The sequence below is a fragment of the Carcharodon carcharias genome, chromosome 9 (assembly GCF_017639515.1).
Source record: "Carcharodon carcharias isolate sCarCar2 chromosome 9, sCarCar2.pri, whole genome shotgun sequence".
NCBI lineage: Eukaryota > Metazoa > Chordata > Chondrichthyes > Lamniformes > Lamnidae > Carcharodon > Carcharodon carcharias.
The window spans coordinates 26,341,986-26,363,638 of record NC_054475.1 but is presented as its reverse complement, the minus strand read 5'-3'; the positions used below and the strand labels follow the sequence as shown (position 1 = coordinate 26,363,638).

The 21,653-nt window shown below is 42.7% G+C and overlaps 1 protein-coding gene across 2 annotated transcripts in view; it reads right to left on the bottom strand.

The window, feature by feature from the left end:
• Window positions 1-21,653, bottom strand: part of LOC121281936 (semaphorin-3D-like) — a 133,421-nt gene that overhangs the window by 16,966 nt on the left and 94,802 nt on the right. For both annotated transcript variants that reach the window (XM_041195165.1, XM_041195166.1), the window contains exons 8-12: window positions 15,650-15,764; window positions 14,465-14,534; window positions 13,608-13,752; window positions 12,304-12,526; window positions 12,136-12,224 (exon numbers count right to left, since the gene is read on the bottom strand). In XM_041195165.1, the coding sequence (XP_041051099.1) occupies window positions 12,136-12,224; window positions 12,304-12,526; window positions 13,608-13,752; window positions 14,465-14,534; window positions 15,650-15,764 (642 nt within the window). The remainder of the gene's footprint in view (window positions 1-12,135; window positions 12,225-12,303; window positions 12,527-13,607; window positions 13,753-14,464; window positions 14,535-15,649; window positions 15,765-21,653) is intronic.

Genomic DNA, 21,653 nt, shown 5'->3' with positions numbered 1-21,653 from the left:
AAAAACCACTATGGCATCCACATGATATGTAGCAATAAGCTTGGCATTAATTTGTTTAGTAATTGCTTTCCTGTTTAATGACATTTACTGGCTGTGATTATAGCTAAAGGTTAAAAAAGAAAGAATAGTTCCTTTCACAACATTAAGGCATCCCAAAGCATTTTACAGCCAGTGAAATACATTTGAAGTATAGTCATTTTTGTAATGCAGGAAATTTGACAGCCAATTTACACTCAGCCAGCTGCCACAAACAGTAATGTGATAATGACCAGATATTTTGTTTCTGTGATTGAGGGATAAATATTGAGTAGGACACCCAGGGTGACTCCCTAACTCTTCAAAATAGTGCCATGGGATCTTTTGCATCCACGTGAGGGGGCAGATGAGACATTGGATTAACAGGCTGGTTTTTCACGGACCCGATTCCAGGATTCCCGACCCCATTCCTAGGGTGTCTGATTTGCAACAGGACCTTTTAAGGCCGGCTTCATTGTGGGGATAGGCATATCCTAGTCCTCTACAATTTTCATGGAGTCGGGAGGACTGTTCAAACAGTTGTGGTTCACAGCACCTCAGGGGTGTCATGAACCATAGTATGCATGAGGGAAAGACCCTCCTCATGCACCCCATGCCAAGGTATGCTCCCCACCCACTGCTATGGCCCTTTGTGCCCTGCATGCCAAGATATGCCCTCCACTGACCCCCTAAGGCCCATCATGCCCCTCATGCCAAGTTATGGAACTTGCATGCCCATTCATTCACTATACACTGTATAGAACCAATGAACCCTATAGTGATAATAAGGTGTGTAAACAAACGCTTTAAAAAAGTTGTTCATCGATAACATTCCACTTTCTTAAAACAAGCTCTTATTACTAAAGCGCAATGAAAGTGTCAATCATCCAGAGCCTTTAAAGTATCAAGAGCAGAAATTGCAAGCACTTGAAACCTCTTTATCCTGTGTAAATAAATATTGTGCAATTGCTTTTGTGATATTGCTTTAAGAGGGAATATGCTAATAAGTAAGTAGCCATGATGTAAAGCATGTAACCAGCAAACCGTATTCAGAGGAGCTTTCAATTTAGCTAGCAGCATGTGGCATGAAGAAGTTGCAACTGTACTTTCTTGTTAACAATAGCTGTTGAATCTTTATAGTAAACATGTCTACTATGCAATCCTCAACTACATCTTCAACTAAACTGAACCTACGTTTAGTTTACCAGTCCTGTGTGAGATTGGCAAGTTTATATTTAGTGGACAAAGAACTACAACATGATGAGCAGCAGTGGTCCCTCTTAAATAAAGTGATGAAGATTTGAAGATCATAAGAAAAACCACAGGCAGGATTTTGTGCTGTACAGAGAAGGCAGAGTCCCTCTGCAGACTGTGTTTCAAGAGCAGTAAGCACCTGATTTGTGGGCAGCTGGATCAGTGGTGAATTGGGCAGTCCATTTCGTGTTAGACAGTACAAGCTTCAAGGCCATCATGATGTCCTCGGGTGCCATTCCTGCGCAAAATATAGATAGCCCTCAAGATAGAAAAAAAACTGAGCTCCAGCCAAGAAAAAAAAACAAAGATGGGGAGAGAACAAGAAAAACACGTAATTGCTGCATTTCTCAGAAGCTTTGGGGAGGCAATGGTGTAATGGTATTGTCGCTAGACTAGTAATCTAGAGACCCTAGCACAAAGGAAGATGGTTGTGGTTGTTGGAGGTCAGTCATCTCAGCTCCAGGACATCACTGCAGGAGTTCCTCAGGGTAGTGTCCTAGGCCCAACCATCTTCAGCTGTTTCTTCAATGACCTTCCTTCCCTCATAAGGCTAGAATTGGGGCTGTGCTATGTATGACTCAGCCAGTGGAGAGTTTTCCCCCTGATTCCCATTGACTGCAGTTTTGCTAGGGCTCCTTGATGCCACACTCGGTCAAATGCAGCCTTGATATCAAAGGCAGTCACTCACCTCTGGAGTTCAGCTCTTTTTCCATGTTTGAACCAAGGCTGTAATGAGGTCAGGAGCTGAGTGGCCCTGGCAGAAACCAAACTAGGCGTCAGGTTATTGATAAGCAAGTGCCGCTTGATAGCACTGTTGATGACCTCTTCTATCACTTTACTGATGATCAAGAGTAGACTGATGGGACGGTAATTGACCGAGTTGTATTTGTCCTGCTTTTTGTTTACAGAACGTACCTGAGCAATTTTCCACATACCCAGGTAGATACCAGTGTTGTAGATGTACTGGAACATCTTGGCTAGGGTCGCGGCATGTTCTGAAGCACAAGACTTCAGCACCATTGGCGATTCCTCGGATACTGAACCAGTCCATGTCCAAATGCAGCAAGACCTGGACAGTATCCAGGCTTGGATTGACAAGTGGCAAGTAGCATTCATGCCACACCAGTGCCAGGCAATGGCCATCTCCAACGAAAGAGAAACTAACTTTCACCCCTTGGCATTCAATGGCATTACTATCACTGAATCCCCCACTATTAACATCCTGGCGGTTACGATTGACCAGAAACTAAACTGGACTAGCCATATAAATACTGTGGTTACAAGAGCAGGTCAGAGGCTAGGAATCCTGTGATGAATAACTCGCCTCCTGACTCCCCAAGGAGTGTCCTGCATCTACAAGGCACAAGTCAGGAGTATGATGAAATACTCCCTATTTGCCTGGATGAGTGCAGCTCCTACAACACTCAAGAAGCTTGACACCATCCCAGACAAAGCAGCCTGCTTGATTGGCACCACATCCACAAACATTCACTCCCTCCTCCACCGACGCACAGTAGCAGCATTATGTACCATCTACAAGATGCACTGCAGGAATTCACCTTAGACAGCACCTTCCAAACCCATGACCACTACTATCTAGATGGACAAGGACAACAGATGAATGGGAACAGCACTCACCATCCTGACTTGGAAATATATCTTTCACTGGGTCAGAATCCTGGAACTCCCTCCCTAACAGCACTGTGGGTGTACCTCCATCAAATGGACTGCAGTGGTTCAAGAAGGCAGCTCACCACCACCTTCTCAAGGGCAACCAGGGATGAGCAATAAATGCCGGCCCTGCTAGAGAAGCCCACATCCCATGAATGGATAACAAAAAGTTACAAATCCCCTGCACCTCGGCAGCATTTGTAAAAGACAGAAAACATCAGGAGGATAACCATTAAATTGCTCAGCATGAATTGGAAGCCTATAGGCCTACAGATGTCCTGTCTGAACTTAGGTTTTTTATATAAAGACTGGAACTGTGCTTTTTTAAATTTATCCATCACGGAACCAGATAAACAAATGATGAAAATAAACATGGTCATTGGAAACAAGGGGTTGCACAGAATCAACACTTTGGGCCTCTCTGAGGAAATCAGAAAGCTGTGGAACAAGCTGGAGGATCAGCTTCGTGTAAAGGTGAACTTTAGAATACATCATCGGAACTGATAGCTTACAGACAGCACCATAAGAATTAATTAGTTTGACAGCAGGTGTGACAAAGGCAAGGACTGGAAGCAAATGGGCATATTAGTGAGAGGCAGCATGTTTTTTGTGAAGGGGAGGTTGTGTATCACTAAGTTGATTGAGTTTTTCGAGGAAGTGACAAAGATGATCAACGATGGAAGGGCAGTGGATGTTATCTACATGGATTTCAGTAAGGCCTTTGACAAGGTTCTTCATAGCAGACTGGTACAGAACCTAAAGTCACATGGGAGCAGAGGTGAGCTGGCAAGATAGATACAGAATTGGCTTGGTCATATAAGACAGAGGGTAGCAGTGGAAGGGTGCTTTTCTGAATGGAGAATTGTGGCTCATGGTGTTCCGCAGGGATCAGTGCTGGGACCTTTGCCGTTTGTAGTATATATAAATGATCTGGAGGAAAATGTAACTGGGCTAATTAGTAAGTTTGCAGATGACACTAAGGTTGGAGGAGTTGCAAATAGTGAAGAGGATTGTCAAAGGATACAACGGGATATAGATCGATTGGAGACTTGGGCGGAGGAATGGCAGATGGAGTTTAATCCGGATAAATGCGAGGTAATGCATTTTGGAAGGTCTAATACAGGCAGGAATTATACAGTAAATGGCAGAACCCTTAAGTGCATTGACAGGCAGTGGGATCTGGGTGTACAGGTCCACAGGTCACTGAAAGTGGCAACTCAGGTGGATAAGGTAGTCAGGAAGGCATATGGCATGCTTGCCTTCATCGGCAGGGGTATTGAGTATAAAAGCTGGGAAGTCATGCTGCAGCTGTATAGAACCTTGGTTAAGCCACACTTGGAATATTGTGTGCAATTCTGGTCGCCACATTACCAGGAGGATATGGAGGCACTGGAGAGGGTGCAGAGGAGGTTTACCAGGATGCTGCCTGGTCTGGAGGTTATTAGCTATGAGGAGAGGTTGGAGAAACTCAGATTGTTCTCAAGTGCGACGGAGATTGAGGGACGACTTGATAGAGGTTTACAAACTTATGAGTGGTATGGACAGAGTAGATAGTCAGAAGCTTTTTCCCAGGGTGGAAGAGTCAATTACTAGGGGACATAGATTTAAGGTGAGAGGAGAAAACTTTATAGGAGATGTGCGGGGCAAGTTTTTTTACACAGAATTTAGTGAGTGTCTGGAATTCGCTGCCAGAGGAGGTGGTGGAAGCAGGTACGATAGTGATGTTTAAGAGGCAGCTTGACAAATACATGAATAGGATGGGAATAGAGGGATACAGACCCCGGAAGTGCAAAATGTTTTAGTTTGACAGGCAATATAATTGGTGCAGGCTTGGAGGGCCGAAGGGCCTGTTCCTTTGCTGTACTTTTCTTTGATATTGGTGACTGTGGTTTCTCAGAAGCTGAGCCATGAATGAATAATGGAGCTGGTTAGACCTTCAATGCCAACTGAAGCTTTCCAGAGAGATCTTTTGGAGAGAAAGAAAGATCACAATATTGACATTGCTAAAAGATGGCAGAATATATGAAGCCATTGTAGCTGCACAACAACACCTGCAAGCATTAGGTGCAACTACCAATATTGGCATGGTAACCAGGATGCAGAGAGCAAGCAAAACATGTGGGAAGTGCAGGTTGCTGCACCCACCGCAAAGCTGTCTTGTGTTCCAAGATCTTTGTACATCATGCAGTATAAAAGGACATAGGGCTCACCTTTGAGGAACCTGGTTCCAGATGTATGACCAGAAGTAAGATGTAGCCAAACAAAAGGTATCTGCAGCTTACTCGTAGCAACAACAGTGAGTGCACCAGAAATCCACATAAGCTCAAGCACATACACAAGATTCGCAGCCAAACAGACCAGGACTGAGATTCAAAATGGAAAGATCTTCAACCGGAAAATGAACTGGTTTTCCACATTGTCAATGCAACACAATGTGTGGATGAAGTCAAATGGTTAGAAGCTTTTGTGACTATCACATGCACATAGAGAAATGGCAAACTCACGGTAACAGCCAAAGTCAGCACGGGCGAATATCTTTCCAGATACCCTGGTGTAACTGTAACAATATGTCTGGAGAACAGCTGTGGGTATAAGCACCTGTTTTCCCTTGATAAATCACATCTCTTGGAATACCTAATTCATCTCTGTACTGCCAAAAACATCTGAGGAATCTGGCACTTCTAGTATTATTTCAGGCCAACCTTCATTGCCAACTGAAGCTTCCCAGAGAGATCTTTTGGCGAGAATCCCCAAGGGTAGACATCTGGATTGCTGGAAATCAATGATACTGCTCAGGACAGACAAAGTAACTGCACACAATGGGTGACCCATTCATTGCATAGGCACATTGACATTGAAATGTAGCTACGGCAAGTCTGCATGGAAACCACAAGTATTCTACCTGGTGGACATGAGCAGATGGGCAGTAGCAGGGTTACCGGCGTGTACGGAACTCAACATTGTGACCGTACACAAGATCACCAAGACACCAATTGCAGCAGAAGAGGCCAAGAGTAATCACTTTGAGTCAGTCCATGACCTACAACAGATGTACCCGGCTTATAAAACTTCTGATAAAAGTACAGGGCTATGACTCTGAAGTCTGTTACAAGTCTGGTGGAAAAATTGTTACTTCAGACACACTGAGCAGGTTACCTAATCCAAAAAAAAAATTACGAATGGCTCACTAGACTGACAAGTAGACGGCGTAGTCATCAACGTAGAAGATATACTCAAGGTCGATTTGATGAATTTGGCCAACACAAGTGCAATCAACCTTGGGAGGAAACAGCAAATGACTCAGAATTGAAGGCATTATGGAGTGTCATCGTAGAAGGTTGGCCTGAAATAATACTAGAAGTGCCAGATTCCTCAGATGTTTTTGGCAGCACAGAGATGAATTAGGTATTTCAAGAGGTGTGATTTTTCAAGGGAAAACAGGTGCTTGTACCCACAGCTGTTCTCCAGACATATTGTCACAGTTACACCAGGGCATCTGGGCATGCAGTGAACAAGGTGCCTGCCAAGGTATACTGTGTATTGGCCAAGGATCAACAATGATACGAGAAGGTAGTGAGGATGTGTGAAGCATGCCAGAGACACCAGCCACATCAATGCAAAGAACCTCTTTACCCTCACAAAGTCCCATTGTACCCTTGGTCTAAAATCACAACAGATCTATTCACTATCTGTAGCGCTGACTTTCTTCTAGTCAATAACTAGTTTTCCAAGTTTCTGATCATCAGACAATTAGACAAATAGGCCCGTAATAGGCCCATAGTGGAATGCCAATTGAGTTAGATTTCTACTGTTGCAGTTACTTACCTTGAAATCCAGCTGCTTTTATCTTGCACGACCTTTCGTCTCAGGTGGGGTGAGATCTGTGTAGCGCAGTGGCTCCCGGGGTCTACAGCTGAGGGCAGATCAGTCGCATGTACGTAAGCCACGACCCCTTTTTTAATGGCATGAGCTGCCGTAAGCAAGGTAAGATTTAAAGGTCCAGCCAAGTTTAAAAGTCTGTGACAAGACAGGGAGAAGGTAAGCGCGTAAGGTCACTGGGTAGGATTTGGGTGTGGGGGGGGGGGTGGGGTGGGGTGTGGGGTGGTGGTGGTGATGGTGATGGGGGTAGTTCGGGTGGATCTGGGGATTGCATGGAGGCCAGGCCTGGTCTGGAGGGGGTGGGGTGGAATTGGGAGTTGAGTTGGGGTTGGGGGATTTGGGAATCAGGTTGGGCCTGGCGGGGGGAGGAGTCGTGAGTTGTCTCGGGCCTGAGGGGGCAAGTCGGGAGTCAGGTCATTAGGGGAGGAGCCAGGAGTCGAGTCGTGGCCTGGGGGTGGAAAGGGTAGTCTGAGAGTATTGGGGGTGGTGGGGCGTCCCATATGAGGTCATGGGGGGGGTAAGCTGAGGTTGGTAGTGGGGCTTGGGGTGCCCTGTGGGGGCGTAATGGGGGTTGGGGGAAGTCTCGTGGGGAAGCTGGGGTGAGTCAGTGCAATAGTTACCCAGAAGTTAGAAGTGGTTTTAATTATTCTAACTGTTTTCAGGTAACTATTACAGTAAGGCAGTCAGAATCATCCAAAGTTTGTGGTCTAAATCACATTTTCAAATGGTTCTCAGTGTAGGGCAATTGCCCATCAGAAGTTTGAACTTCCCGAGCAATTGCCATGCAATCCTTATCTGGAAACTTCTGGGGGTGGTTCCCCAGCACATCTGTGGGGTAATCTCCAGATACACTGCCCTTTGGCTCAGAAGTTATGACCCAATGAGTTCAATTTTCAATAATAGAAAATGCTGGATAAACTCAGCAGGTCTGACAGTTTCTGTGGAGAGAGAAACAGAGTTAACGTTTCGATCTGTATGACTCTTTTTCATACTCTTCTGAAGAAGCCATATGGACTCGAAACGTTAACTCTGTTTCTCTGTCCACAGATGCTGCTAGACTCCTGAGTTCTTCCGGCATTTTCTGTATTTATTTCAGATTTCCAGCATCCACAGTATTTTGCTTTTAGTGTTCAATTTTCAGTTTGTTCAGTATGCCTGAAGTGATCATATTGGCTAACAGGCCACAGTTCAGTGACAGACCATTTCAGGACATGTGTACTAACTGGCGCATAAAACATTCGACAACCTTGCTACACTATCCCCAATCCAAAGATCTCGCCAAGCAAATGATTCACACTGATAAGTTATTAATCATGAAGTGCAGGGAAACAAAACAAGATCTCCGTATCACCATGTTAATTTAAGAACAAGACTTTTGGACATGGGTTTATCACCACCAGTGGATATCATGTTCAGAAGGCAGGTCAAGTCATGACATGTCCAATTTCCCAGAAGTACAGGAGAAGCTTCTCAAAAAACAAGGGAGAATGAAGAAGGTGGACAACTGACATACAGTTGCACAACTGCCTAGTCTGAATGTAGGACAAAAGGTTCGAGTCATACATCCTACCCGGAGAACCTGATTACTCGCAGAAGTATCCAAAGTGTGCAAGGAGCCTAAATCCTATGAAGTCATAACACCGAACAGAGTGACGTTAAGAAGGAACAGAAATCAGCTGAGGGAATTGTGCAACTGTATAACTCCTAGCCAGCCAAATGTGTCTAGAACACATGAAATGAAATTATGGAAGACCACCACGAAAACAATCAGCACTCTGACAATACACAAGATACCAATGCACACACAAGTCAAGAAAACCCAAGTCAGGAAGGCATACTGTTATGAAATCTGGGAGAATTGTTAAGCCACCTGTATATTATATGGACACAAACTCTTAAATACTTAAATCCTTAATTTCTTGAACAGAGATTTATATTTTGTGTAAATAGTTTTTGCAAATACCCTAACATATATCTATTTCCACTCCTAATGTATGTAATGTTATTTTGGAAAAAAAAGTGGATGTTATGATATCACTTTAATGGAGGATATACTAATGAATAAGTTGCCATGTAAACCATGTGACCAGCAGACACTGTTCGAAGGACCTTCCAGTTTAGCTAGCAGCAATGTGGTGTGAAAGAGTTGCAGCTGTACTTTTCTGTTAACAATAGTTGTTGAATCTTATGTAAATATGTCTGCTGAGCAATCCTGTGATACATTCTCAAATAAACCAAACCTACATTTAGTTTACCAGTCTTGTGTGATATTTGTAAGTTTGTATTAATCAAATATAGAAATACAACAATTGTCAGAAGATATCAAGGTGTCAGAGCTCTCAATCAGCCAATGTTTTCCCTAGGGCTCAGGTGTTTCAGTACGTTAATGGATGTCTGGGCTCTCAGCCAAGAATACATAATGAGGCTTGGCTGAGAGCCCAGAAATCCATCACACTGTTGAAACATCATAGTGTCATACCTTGGCATGGGTGGCATAGGAAGCCTGAGTGGTGGGGAATGAGGAATGTGTGAGGGTTGAGGGCTGGAGGGCCTTTCTGTTTTTATTATAGCTGGGCTGAAGTTCCATAGAACTGAGGGGGGCCTTTTAAACAGCCCGCCTCCGTACCCGAACTTGGTCCAGGGTCAGTGGTGCAACTGCTGCCCCCATCCCCTAACCCCCTAACGAAAATCTTCTTTTCCTGGCACTTTCTCTTGAGGCAGCTGGGCCAAGCCAGGAATTTTCTAGACTCATGCTACCTGCTTTGAAAATGAAAATCCTGCCCAACATTTCATTTAAGAGATGACATCTCCAACGGTGCAGCATTCCCTGGAGTGCCAACCTTGATTTGTGTACTTAAGTCTTGGAGTGGGACTTGAACGCACAGCCTTCCAACTCAAGAGGCAAGAAAGTTAACAACCGCACCACATCTGATACCTTATCAAAAATATTAAAATTGATTGATTGTCATCAAACATAGAAAGTGAGTTCAGCAGGTCTGACAGCATCTGTGGAGAGGAAGACAGAGTTAACATTTCGAGTCTGTATGACTCTTCATCAGAAGAGTCATGTTCTGATGAAGAGTCATACAGACTCGAAACGTTAACTCTGTCTTCCTCTCCACAGATGCTGTCAGACCTGCTGAGTTTTCCCAGCAATTTTTGTTTTTGTTTCAGATTTCCAGCATCTTAAGTATTTGGCTTTTATCTTTGAAAGTGAGTTGACAGTCTAGTCCTTTTACTTTGTTCACAGTCCATGGATTCTTGTGATTATCATGGGTGGATATAGTCACTGAATCAATTTTCATGCTTTGTTTGGGACAGGCATGAATTGTTCACCTGTCAGACTTCATGTAAGCAGCCGTCATGAAATAATATTCTGTGACTTGTCGACAAGACACCAGCTACAGCTCATCTACTTGGATTAACAATTTATCTACTTCATGCAAATCGAACTACTGTGCACTTACTGACTGGTTTACTTTATTGTGTATGACTCTTGGTGGGTGGCTTAATTTCTCAGTTTAAGAGTCTGATGCTTTTAACTAGTTTCAAAGCTAGTGCTGGAAGAATGGATTCTACCATTTAACCAATGTCTTTTTTTAAGTATGATTAGTAGCATTTGGTATTTTCTTTGACGCTGCTGAATTAGTATCTGAATTAGTTTTGAAGCTAGGTTTTGATTTCTTCGCAATCTACAACCTGGTAGCACTCTGTAGACTGTGCAATCATCCCATGTTTGGTCTATCTTTTTTTTAAAGATGCCAAACCTTGCCATGCTTTAACGTCTTATGTGTTTAAGATTCTAGATCTGGTGACTGATTTAGAAATCAGCAGGAGCTTTTTCAAATTTTGTTGATAAACTTTGAATTGTAGGGGGTAATTTGCCAATTTTAATTGATAGGGATTCATGGGGAAAAGTGTCCGCAATTTTTCAATGTATATGACGGGGAGTATTGCTGGTATTGAAAATTTGGAAAATTGCCTCTTAAGGCAGCCAGAAAACAAATATTATTGAAATGTATTTTTCAAATATTGGAAATGGAATATCTTTCAAATCCAACATTTTTTATTATGAATTTAACCAGACTGAGAAGTGGAAAATAAAATGTATCAAGTTAATGGTTTATAATTAATATAGTAAACTTATATGTGAACTCTATAGCATAAATGAAAGCAAAATATTATGTGTGGGTGCTGGAAATCTGAAATAAAAACCAAATATACTGGTAAAACTCAGCCAGTCTGGCAGCATCTGTGGAGAGAGAAACGGAGTTAATGTTTCGAGTCTGTATGACTCTGCTTTACCAGCACGTTTTGCTTATATAGCATGAATGTTGAGTTTCTTTAAACTGTACTACCTAAACTGTCTTGTTTGTGTACATGTATGTGTGTAGCCATCATATGTGCATGCATTAGTTAACTGTATCAGTATTAGTGGAAATCTGGTTACACTGCTCAATCTAAAGCTATTTGCTGACTTTTGGCAATCTCACCCAATCAGGCTACTGGACAGCTGATACAGGGAATGAGTAAGATTCATACGTGTGCAGCAAATGATTACAAAGAAACAAATTTTACCTGACTTGTGAGTTTTCAATGCTGACATTATATGGGAGCGTTGCTGCAATTCCTTGCTGTGACTCCAGCAAAGATTGGGGGAACCCATGGAGAAATGGCCTAAATAGCTGTTTCTGTCCATCTCACCTTGACTGTCCAAGGCTTCTCTTGATGCTCGGCTGAAAACATGGTGGGGGATCGGAGAAACCCTGTGGAAACTCTAAGTATGTGTGTCCAAGGTAGAATGCAGTCACTGATGAGTAGAATTTCTGTTGAAATCTCCCAGTCTCCAGTCATAACTTTGGCAGAGGATCTGCATCAAGGCTGAAGTAAACCCTTGTTTACTCTGGGATCTTTCATCAGAGTTACAGCAGGGGAGATTGGAAGAACCATGACAGAAATTCCAGGAATGGATGTTGCCCAACACGAGCAACATTCATCTCCATGAGCACAAAATTCACAGACATATTTAAAAAAAAATATAGCAGGTACGCCAAAAAAAGTAGATAAAGGATTGGGAATGGTGGCACAGCTCAATGTGGTGATTTTTGTGTTGTTCAGATTCCTGCTTTCAATAAGAAAACACAATTCTGGTAGATCACTGTAACTCCCTATTAGTGCTGCAGTGAGAACTTAATATTAGTAAAATTGTAACTCCTGACATTGATTGGAGAGAGCAAGTCTTACATGCTACTTCAATTATAGCGACTAAAAGAGGTTCCAGCTTCCAATCAAGTTATACAAGTTGATTTTCTGTACCTCAAACACTTGTAATTCCTCCAGAACAACTTCTTCAGCATTCAAATTGTCTTTGGGAACGCTCAAAGCTTTTATTACTGTTCCAACATCTAGAAACATATATATAAAAATGTATTAATGAATGAATATATTTGGAATTTATTTGTTTTAAATGGGTATCTCCTGTACCTGTGCCCAAAAACAGGACTGCATACTGTCCATCCTTAGCGTTAACACGGTCGACTACAATCTGTGTAATTCTGTAACCACCGTTCACTTGAATGAAAACAGGTCTCTTGTTTATTGGATACACAGCCTTGTACATCATTGGGTGATTCTTAATGAAACTGATGACGTCGTCTGAGAAATCCTTGGTTGTCTCGATTGTGGAGTCGAATGCTTTACTAGGACACTAAAAAAAAGGCAGGAATTTACATATGGATTTTATGAACTTCCAATACATTTTTAAATCTCTCTACACTTTTAGTGAAAACATCAATGCTTCTGTAAGAGCACAATCATTGACTTAGTTGCATTTACCAAAATGAGACAAGTATGACATTGGGTTACAAGTGAAATGCTAAACTGGCTTCGGTTCTAAAAGGAGTTCCTGCCCTTGACTCTTGTCCAAACCTCAATTGAAAAAAATCGGCTAAATTTTGTTGGGGACATGGGGCGCCAGATGATGGGACAGAACACGGCCCTTTGGAGACCCCAAACGCATTTTAGGCTCATTCAACAGTTAATTAATTGTCCTTGGGGCTCCCATCGCTTGAAAAGATGTAAGCCTGACATCAAGAGCTGCCCTTCCAATTGAAGAACTGATTGCTCTTCAGTCTCAGCTGCAACGCTGAGAGCAATGGCCACTTCTGGACAGCAGCCAAGCCGAGAGCAGGAAGGGATGGACACCGCCCCCAGCCCCCCAACCCTTGCAACAAGGTGAGTGATGTCGGGGGTCACCATGGCCAGTCAGGCAGGCCCCTTCAAAGTGTTGGGCGTGTTGGTGAGGGAAGGTGAGGGTGTTGCTGCAGGAGTGGCCATTGCCACCAGAGGGGTCCTCTGTGAGTCACAGACAGCCTGATTAGGAGGACACCAACCCCCTGGAGCCTGCAGGTAGGCTACCTATGCAGCAGAAGTAAAATGCCAATGGCAGCGGGAAGAGGCCCTTAGGTGGCCACTTTAGTAGCACAATTGGCCTTTGGGTGAAAGGGCCATCCTGGAAGGATAAAAGGCAGGGAAATAGCATAGTTGAAGAGAGGAACTGAGAGTGCAAAGGCATAAGTTGCAAAGTAATTCGTGTTACTGTCCTGTTCGTTGCTGCACTTAAAGACACGAGCTCTGCGGATAACAAAACCTCATTTTTTTTAAGCTCTGGGCCACGTGTCTAATTGACCAGTGAGTGCTATGCTTGTTTCTGCTGGTTATAATACCAATAGATTGAACCTTATATCAAGATGTATACTTTCTAATAGTTAATAGATGATTATACATACTGTTCCAGGTCTTGGATAGGGAATCTTCCCCTGATATTCTACCCAGTGGCGGTCAGGACTATCTTTATGTGTGAAAGGTCCATTAAATACAGCACGGATATCAGCCAAGCTGTATGCACAAACTGCTGAGCCACTGAAAACAGAACTGAGAGCAAAAGAAATGTTGAAACATTCTCAATTATCAATAGTTCAAAGAGAATTTCAACTATTTTGACTTCCAGTGCTGTTCAACTTTAAAGTTTCACTGCTACAGAAGATTAAGTTCAGTGGATGAAATAAACAATTGACAGGCAACAAGATGTTTTTTGGAAGAAACATTGGCATATTTCCTCTGTAAATGCAAATAGTCTGCCAGAATGTTTCAGGCAAAAAGTATTTTTTTGTTTATGGGATGTGGGCATCTCCGGCAAGGCAAGCATTTATGTCCATCCCTAATAGCTGTTGAGAAGGTGGTGATGTGCTTCCTTCTTGAGTGGCTGCAGTCCATGTGTTGTAGTACTGTTAAGAAGGTATTTCCAGGATTTTGACCCAGTGACACTGAAGGAACAGCAATATAGTTCCAATTCAAGATGGTGTGTGACTTGGAGGTGAACTTGGAGGTGGTGGTGTTCCCATGTATTTGCTGCCCTTGTCCTCCTAGGTGGTAGAGGTCACGGGTTTGGAAGGTGTTACATAAATGCTCAATGAATGCAAACTGGAGAAAAATGTTTAATGTAAAATGTTGTTTTAAAAAAATCAATAGTTATGTTATACTAACTGATGTTGCATGGGAAACCAAATAATACTGATACTCTATATTCCTACAACAATGATCAAAGTGACTATTCGTTCTTTAGCACAAGAACATTTTTATTTACCTGGAAGATGTGAAGACTCCATAAACCACTGGCACTTTGTCATCGTTTGTGTTGAAGAGAAAAACATCCTCTTTAAAAAAAATGAACACAATTTAGTTCTTGTCAAACTAGCTATGTTGTGTATTTTTTAAATAACCATATACAGATAAAGTAAATTAGTTTTTCTCTTTGATTTTTGCTTCTAGATCCACCCATGCTATACAACATCCAATCAAGCTGTCAACCAGTATAAACTTGCTATCAGATTTCTGCTAACATTACTCCATAATCATCACAACCGTGTGACTAAGATTAATCGACTGATGAGGTTCCTTCCTTCTGGGGATCAGTTTGGCCTCTGCTCACCAGCTCCATATGACAGCTTGACTGAGTTCCATAACTCAATATTTGAAGGATGCGGCAATGATGTTTTTCCTTTATTCTTTCATGGGATGTGAGCATTGCTGCTAAGGCCAGCATTTGTTGCCCAAATTGCCCTTGAGCCAAATGGCTTGCAGTTAAGTCAACCACATCACTGTGAGTTTGAAGTGGATTGATTTCCTTCCCTGGTTCCCATTGGTGATCCAGATGGGATGATAATTGTCATAACTGAGAATAATTCCACCAGCTGCCATGGTGGGATTTGAACCAATCCTCTGGGCCACTGGATTATTAGTTCAGTGGCATTATCAATACACCACCATCCGACCTCTTAGACCCTACCTTCTACTTTGTGCCATCATCGTTGGAGCCACATTTCAACTACCACCAAACTGCACCTGATGTGATCCAATTAGCTCTATTGGCAGAAGACCTACAATAATATTGATTTATACATGAAAGTTAAGATATTAATGTTGTCCTCTCAATTCTGAATACTGGTAAGCCTTCCCGAACTGTGTCTGATGCATGACTGTTTGTATAAAATAGTTATAAAATCAGAAGTACGACTTTGCAGAGTGAAAACAGGAAAGTAATTCAATTAGGCTTATGAAACGAATGCTGGAATCAAGCTCACTCCACCCCATATTTTAACATTGTTCTGCATGAAATCAGAAACATTGGCCCATTCAGGGTGGATTTTGGGATAAAAACAAAAATATAAAAACAAAATACTGCGATTTTGGGAGACAATTTACATAAATGTTAGCTTTGTTTAAATAGCCTTTTTTCAGGCCTCAAAAGGAAAAAAGAACTGTTACTTACGCAGCTCATCAAAATACGTCTGATAACCTTCAGGTCCTGGGACTGAGCAAATGAGGCGAGCTTTCAGAAACGTTGTCCATTTGTTGATCAAGCTCCGCTGACCACCAATATCTTTCTGCAAAGATTTAGACTTCAATTATTTATTTATTATTCACTTATAGGATCTGGGCATCACTGGCCAGGCCAGCATTTATTGCCCATCCTTAATTACCCTTGAGAAGGCGGTGGTGAGCTGCCTTCTTGAACCGCTGCAGCCCATGTGGTGTAGGTACACCCACGGTGCTGTTAGGGAGAGAGGTCCAGGATTTTGACCCAGCAACAGTGAGGGAACAGTGGCATATTTCCAAGCCAGGATGGTGAGTGGCTTGGAGGGGAACTTCCAGGTGGTGGTGTTCCCATGCATCTGCTGCCCTCGTCTTTCTAGATGGCAGTGGCCGTGGGTTCGGAAGATGCTGTCTAAGGAGCCTTGGTGAGTTCCTGCGGTGCATCTTGTAGATGGTACACTGCTGCCACTGTTCGTCAGTGGTGGAGTGAGCGGATGTTTGTGGAAGGGGTGCCAAACAAGGGGGCTGCTTTGTTTTGGATGGTGTCGAACTTCTTGAGTGTTGTTGGAGCTGCACTCATCCAGGCAAGTGGACAGTATTCCATCACACTCCTGACTTATGCCCTGTAGTTTGTGGACAGGCTTTGGGAAGTCAGGAGGTGTGTTACTCTCCACAGGATTCCTAGCCTTTGACCAGCTCTTGTAGCCACTGTATTTATATGGCTAGTCCAGTTCAGTTTCTTGTCAATGGTAACCCCTAGGATGTTGATAATGGGGGATTCGGTGATGGTAATACCATTGAATGTCAAGGGATGATGGATAGATTCTCTCTTGTTGGAGATGATCATTGCCTGGCACTTGTGTGGCGCAAATGTTACTTGTTTATAAGGAAAAACAATACCAGGCAGAATCTATATCCAACATAGAGTAGAGTAATTCAACTTCCATTACCAGTTACACCAAACCAATACAAAAACATACGGTTATGGGGGCAATGTCTCATAATCAATGAGTCAGACAGCCAATCAGAGACATAGGCCTCAATATTTTCTTGGAGCAGGGAAGACAATGGGGAAGAGGGAAGGGGGAAGGGTTTTCAGACTGGAAGCCTGGAAGCAAGAGCTTCCTATACATCCTGCAGAATTTAACAGCAGGATGTCTTCTTGGGCTCCAGATTGATAGGCTGTCTGTCTATTTGGTGGGAAAGCAACCGAGGAATGGATATCAGTTAAGTGTAACATCCTGGGAGGTGGGTGGTAGGTGGTGGAGGCGGGAGGAATTCAAACATTGTTGGGGCAGGAGTTTGTGGTTGGCAGAGGAGGAGATCAACCTATTTGTGGAGGTAGGCTTGTTGGGCCTGGAGTAAATACTCCTGGCTCAAATGCAATGCAATAAAGGCATTTACCTCTTGGATTTAGCCGTTCTCATTTCCTTTTTACATGCTGTGATTAATTGCACACAACCTTCTTAAAAAATTTCTGTACGCCACCCCCAACTTTTTTTTCCTTACTACAAGGAAAGAGCAAACAAGAGAGTGCTCCGGAGGCAGAACTATCCCAAAATGCATTGCAGAAATGAAAGTTCTCCATTAAAACTACAAGCCTAGCGAGCAGGAGAAAGAAAAAGCATTTACATTTGAAACTAGGATTTACCAGTCATCTGTTTAAATAAGACAAGCACACTTTCACCATTGGAATCAAGTCAGTTGAGACATTTGATACGTTTAATGCAGGCCAACATACGCTTTCTAGCACAAATGGCCAGATAACTAGGCTAGTTTTAATTTTGTTACTCTCATTTGACACCATCAAAGTTAACTCAGTTTAAGCAGCAATAGATCCCGTAAGCTGATACTCAGAGTATGTGTTGTATATGTAGCATTACAACCACCACAGTAAGTGCCTCCTCTTTAGTATCAAATACATTTTAAATGCTTGGCCGGAGGGAACGGTCCCTGTGGAATGCCACTGGGGGGGTGAAGGGAAGATGTGTTTGGTGGTGGCATCATGCTGGAGCTGGCGGAAATGGCGGAGGATGATCTTTTGAATGCAGAGGCTGGTGGGGTGATAAGTGAGGACAAGGGGGGACCCTATCATGGTTCTGGGAGGGAGAGGAAGGTGTGAGGGCAGATGCGTGAGAGATAGGCCAGACATGGCTGAGGGCCCTGTCAACCACAGTGGGTGGAAAACCTCGGTTAAAGAAGAAGGAAGACATGTCAGAGGAACTGTTTTTGTAAGTGGCATCATCAGAACAGATGCGATAGAGACAAAGGAACTGAGAGAATAGGATGGAGTCCTTACAGGAAGCAGGGTGTGAGGAGCTGTAGTCAACCACAGCTCCTCAATGTCCCAGGGCTCAAACACTCCTTTCAATTGAAGCAGCATTTCACTTGCACTTCCCTCAATTTAGTCTACTGCGTTCGCTGCTCCCAATGCGGTTTCCTCTACATTGGAGAGACCAAACACAGACTGGGTGACCGCTTTGTGGAACACCTATGGTCTGTCCGCAAGCATGACCCAGACCTCCCTGTCACTTGCCATTTCAACATTCCTCCCTGTACTCATGCCCACATGTCCGTCCTTGGCCTGCTGCAATTTTCCAGTGAAGCTCAACGCAAACTGGAGGAACAGCACCTCATATTCCGACCAAGCACTTTACAGCCTTCCGGACTGAATATTGAGATCAACAACTCTAGGTCATGAACTCTCTCCTCCATCCCCACCCCCTTTCCAATCCCCCTTTTTCCCAATAATTTATATAGATTTTTCTTTTCCCATCTATTTCCATTATTTTTAAATGTATTTCCATCCATTGTTTTATCTCTACCTTTTAGCCTATTTTGATCCCTTCCCCCCACCCCACCCCCACTAGGGCTATCTGTACCTTGCTCGTCCTGCTTTCTACCCTTAATGTCACCTATTAGCATATTCCTTAGCTAATATCACCACCTTCAACACCTCTTTGTCCTTTTGTCTATGACATCTTTTGGCAATCTCCGCCTATCACAGGCCCTCTATCCAGCTCTACTTGTCCCACCCCCCCTTAAACCAGCTTATATTTCACTCCCTTCTATTTTTCCTTAGTTCTGATGAAGAGTCATACGGACTCGAAACGTTAACTGTGTTCCTCTCCGCCGATGCTGTCAGACCTGCTGAGTTTTTCCAGATATTTTTATTTTTGTTTTTGTTTTGGATTTCCAGAATCCACAGTTTTTTGCTTTCATACTATATCAGGTTAAATGGTTTATCTTTTTCTGAATAGAAATGTTACAGTGCCAATCCTTGAGCCTTCCGGCACAACTTCCATAACCGAGGAAGATTGTGATCAGACCCTTTAATATTTCTGATCTGACAAGCAAGCCGGCCTTTAGAGCTCAGTGGCTTTTCTACTTTGCATTCTACCACTTCTTGTAATATTACTTTCTTATATATTGTTATCCTATCTAATTGTTCCATGTCTCCCTCTTATCCATGTTCAATTCCATCACTCTATTCTATGAAAACAAAGGCAAAATACTCAGTTTGTATTACACCATTCCTTTATCCTCTAACATTGTCTTTGTCTTTATTTATCCCTATCCTTTCTTTAATTACTTTTATTTTGATGTGTTCATAAAATCTTACTAATATCCTTTATGTTCCCTTTCAACCTTCCTTCACCTTCTCTCTTAGCTTGTCTCATCATTTTTGTTTCCCTCTGGACCCTGGTAATTTTATTTCATATTGTTTGTCCTGGATTTATCAAATGCTCCTTTCTAAGCCTCATTTTAATTTTAATTTATCTATATAGCGAAAGAGCCCTAACTTTTGCTGTATCCTCTTCTTGCCAGAATGGATTTAGCTTGTCCCAGAGGCATACACTCCTAGGGACCACTAGAGGGAGCATCACTACATTTTCTGCAAGAAAGTCAGCCACTGTGACATCTGTATATCGTTGTCCGCCTCTGACCCTGTTTATCTTAACTCTGTACATTACCGCTGCTCCGTTATTTTGACCTCCCACATGTTTTCACATCTTGATGCTGCCACTTTCACCTTCTTACAGAGCACTTGCAGTGAAGATTAGTTCACACCTTAACACTGAGCAGTTTTTTTCCCAATGTTATCATGTTGAAAACAGCCAAACACTTTTTATCTACTGAATTTTTGCACAAAATTACTTAAGCTTATTCAATATTCCATTCAATTCAGGTTTTCATTAGGAGTTAGAATGCGCCTATATTTGGACAAGATTCCAGTATGACGCATTCTATGCACACCGAATGAGGCTGATAATAGGACCATGGAAAATTGGTCCATTGACCTCATTGGCTTAATGTCGGCAAGTTGCTGGCATCAGTCCCAGAAAGCACAAGGACCTATTGCTTGGCCACCAGTTGAGGTAGTAAGCAAGGTCGGGGGATTGGGGGAGAAAGAAATCAAAATGAAGGGGAGTGAGCAGTGTCTGTCAGTCAGCTCCTCCAAGATCTACAATTAGACAGAGTTTAAATAAAAATACCTCCAGTGGTCCCTTTAAGGCGGCTGGGGGTTTCAATGATAACATTTGAGAATATATATTGTGTACTCAGCTGCTAAAGAATTTTGTAAATATAAATTGAAGAAAGCGTTAGGCCCCCCATATTCAAACCCTTTTTCACACTCAGACCTTAGGCTGGGGCCTTTATGCTGGTAGCTATCTGAAGCTGAAACAGAACATTCACAACTGAGATGCTGTATTTGGCCCTGAGATAAATTTCTGAGCACCCTCTGCATTAACACTAAGACCACCCACTACCACCTCCATAACAGCAACCAGCTTGCCCCAGTTTAGCACATCTGAAACCCTCATCCATGCCTTTGTTATCGCTAACCTCAAGTATTCTAATACACTCCTGGCTGGTTCTCCCATCTCTCACCTTCCATTACTTGCAGGCCATCCAATACCCAGATTCACTTTTCAAATCCCTCCATGGCCTCACTTCTCCCTATCCAATCTTATAACCCTCCCAGATACCAGTGCTCCTTCAATTCTGATATCTTGTGCATCCCCAATTTTAATTGTTCGACCATTCACAGCTTTCCTTCAGCTGAGGCCCTAGGATTCCCTTTATTCACAAGGCTAGTATTTGTTGTTCATCCCTAATTGCCCTTGACCTGGGCAGTTAAGAATCAATCACTATTGCTGTGGGTCTGGAGTCACATGTGTGCCAGTCCAGTTATGATGGCAGATTTCCTTCCCTAAAGGGCATTATTGAACCAGATAGGTTTTTACAAAAATCAATGATTACCTTCATGGTCACCATTAGTGAAATTAGCTTTCAATTCCTGATTTATTAATTTAATTCAAATTCCACTGGCTGCTATGGTAGGCAGCTGGGATTTGAACCCATGTCCCCAAGCATTAGCTAGGGCTCTTGGTTACTGTTGGAGTGCCAACACCACAATGCCACCATCTCCCCAACATCTCACAGCCTCTCTACATCTCTTAACTCATTTTAAGATACTCCTTGAAACCTCTCTCCATCTGTCCTAGTATCTCTTATGCAGCTCGGTATTTGATAATGTTCCTGTGAAACATCTTGGGACTTTTTGCCATGTTACAGGTACCATATAAATACAAGTTGTCGTTTTTTATGAATATGGCAGTTGGCATACTTGTGGCATGGAATGTGTGTGTGCGCCTGCCATTTAAGATGCTTTGGTGCTTATTTTGATGCATAATAGGCACACTGTCAATGAATCTCTAGGCCAATGAGTATGGAAGAAATCCAGCTCTGAATTTCTCCCAACCCAAATAGAATGTTGAAATAACTGTTTTATTCTTCCCAAAAATATATCTTTTCCTTCACAGAGATGTAAAGTAAAATGAGCTAATTAAGGGGGTTCAAATTACCATGCGAAGGATTATTGTACTATTAACTGTGGGGTTAACAGATGGCATATGCTAATTTATGACATTGATGCTGATGTACCACTGACACAA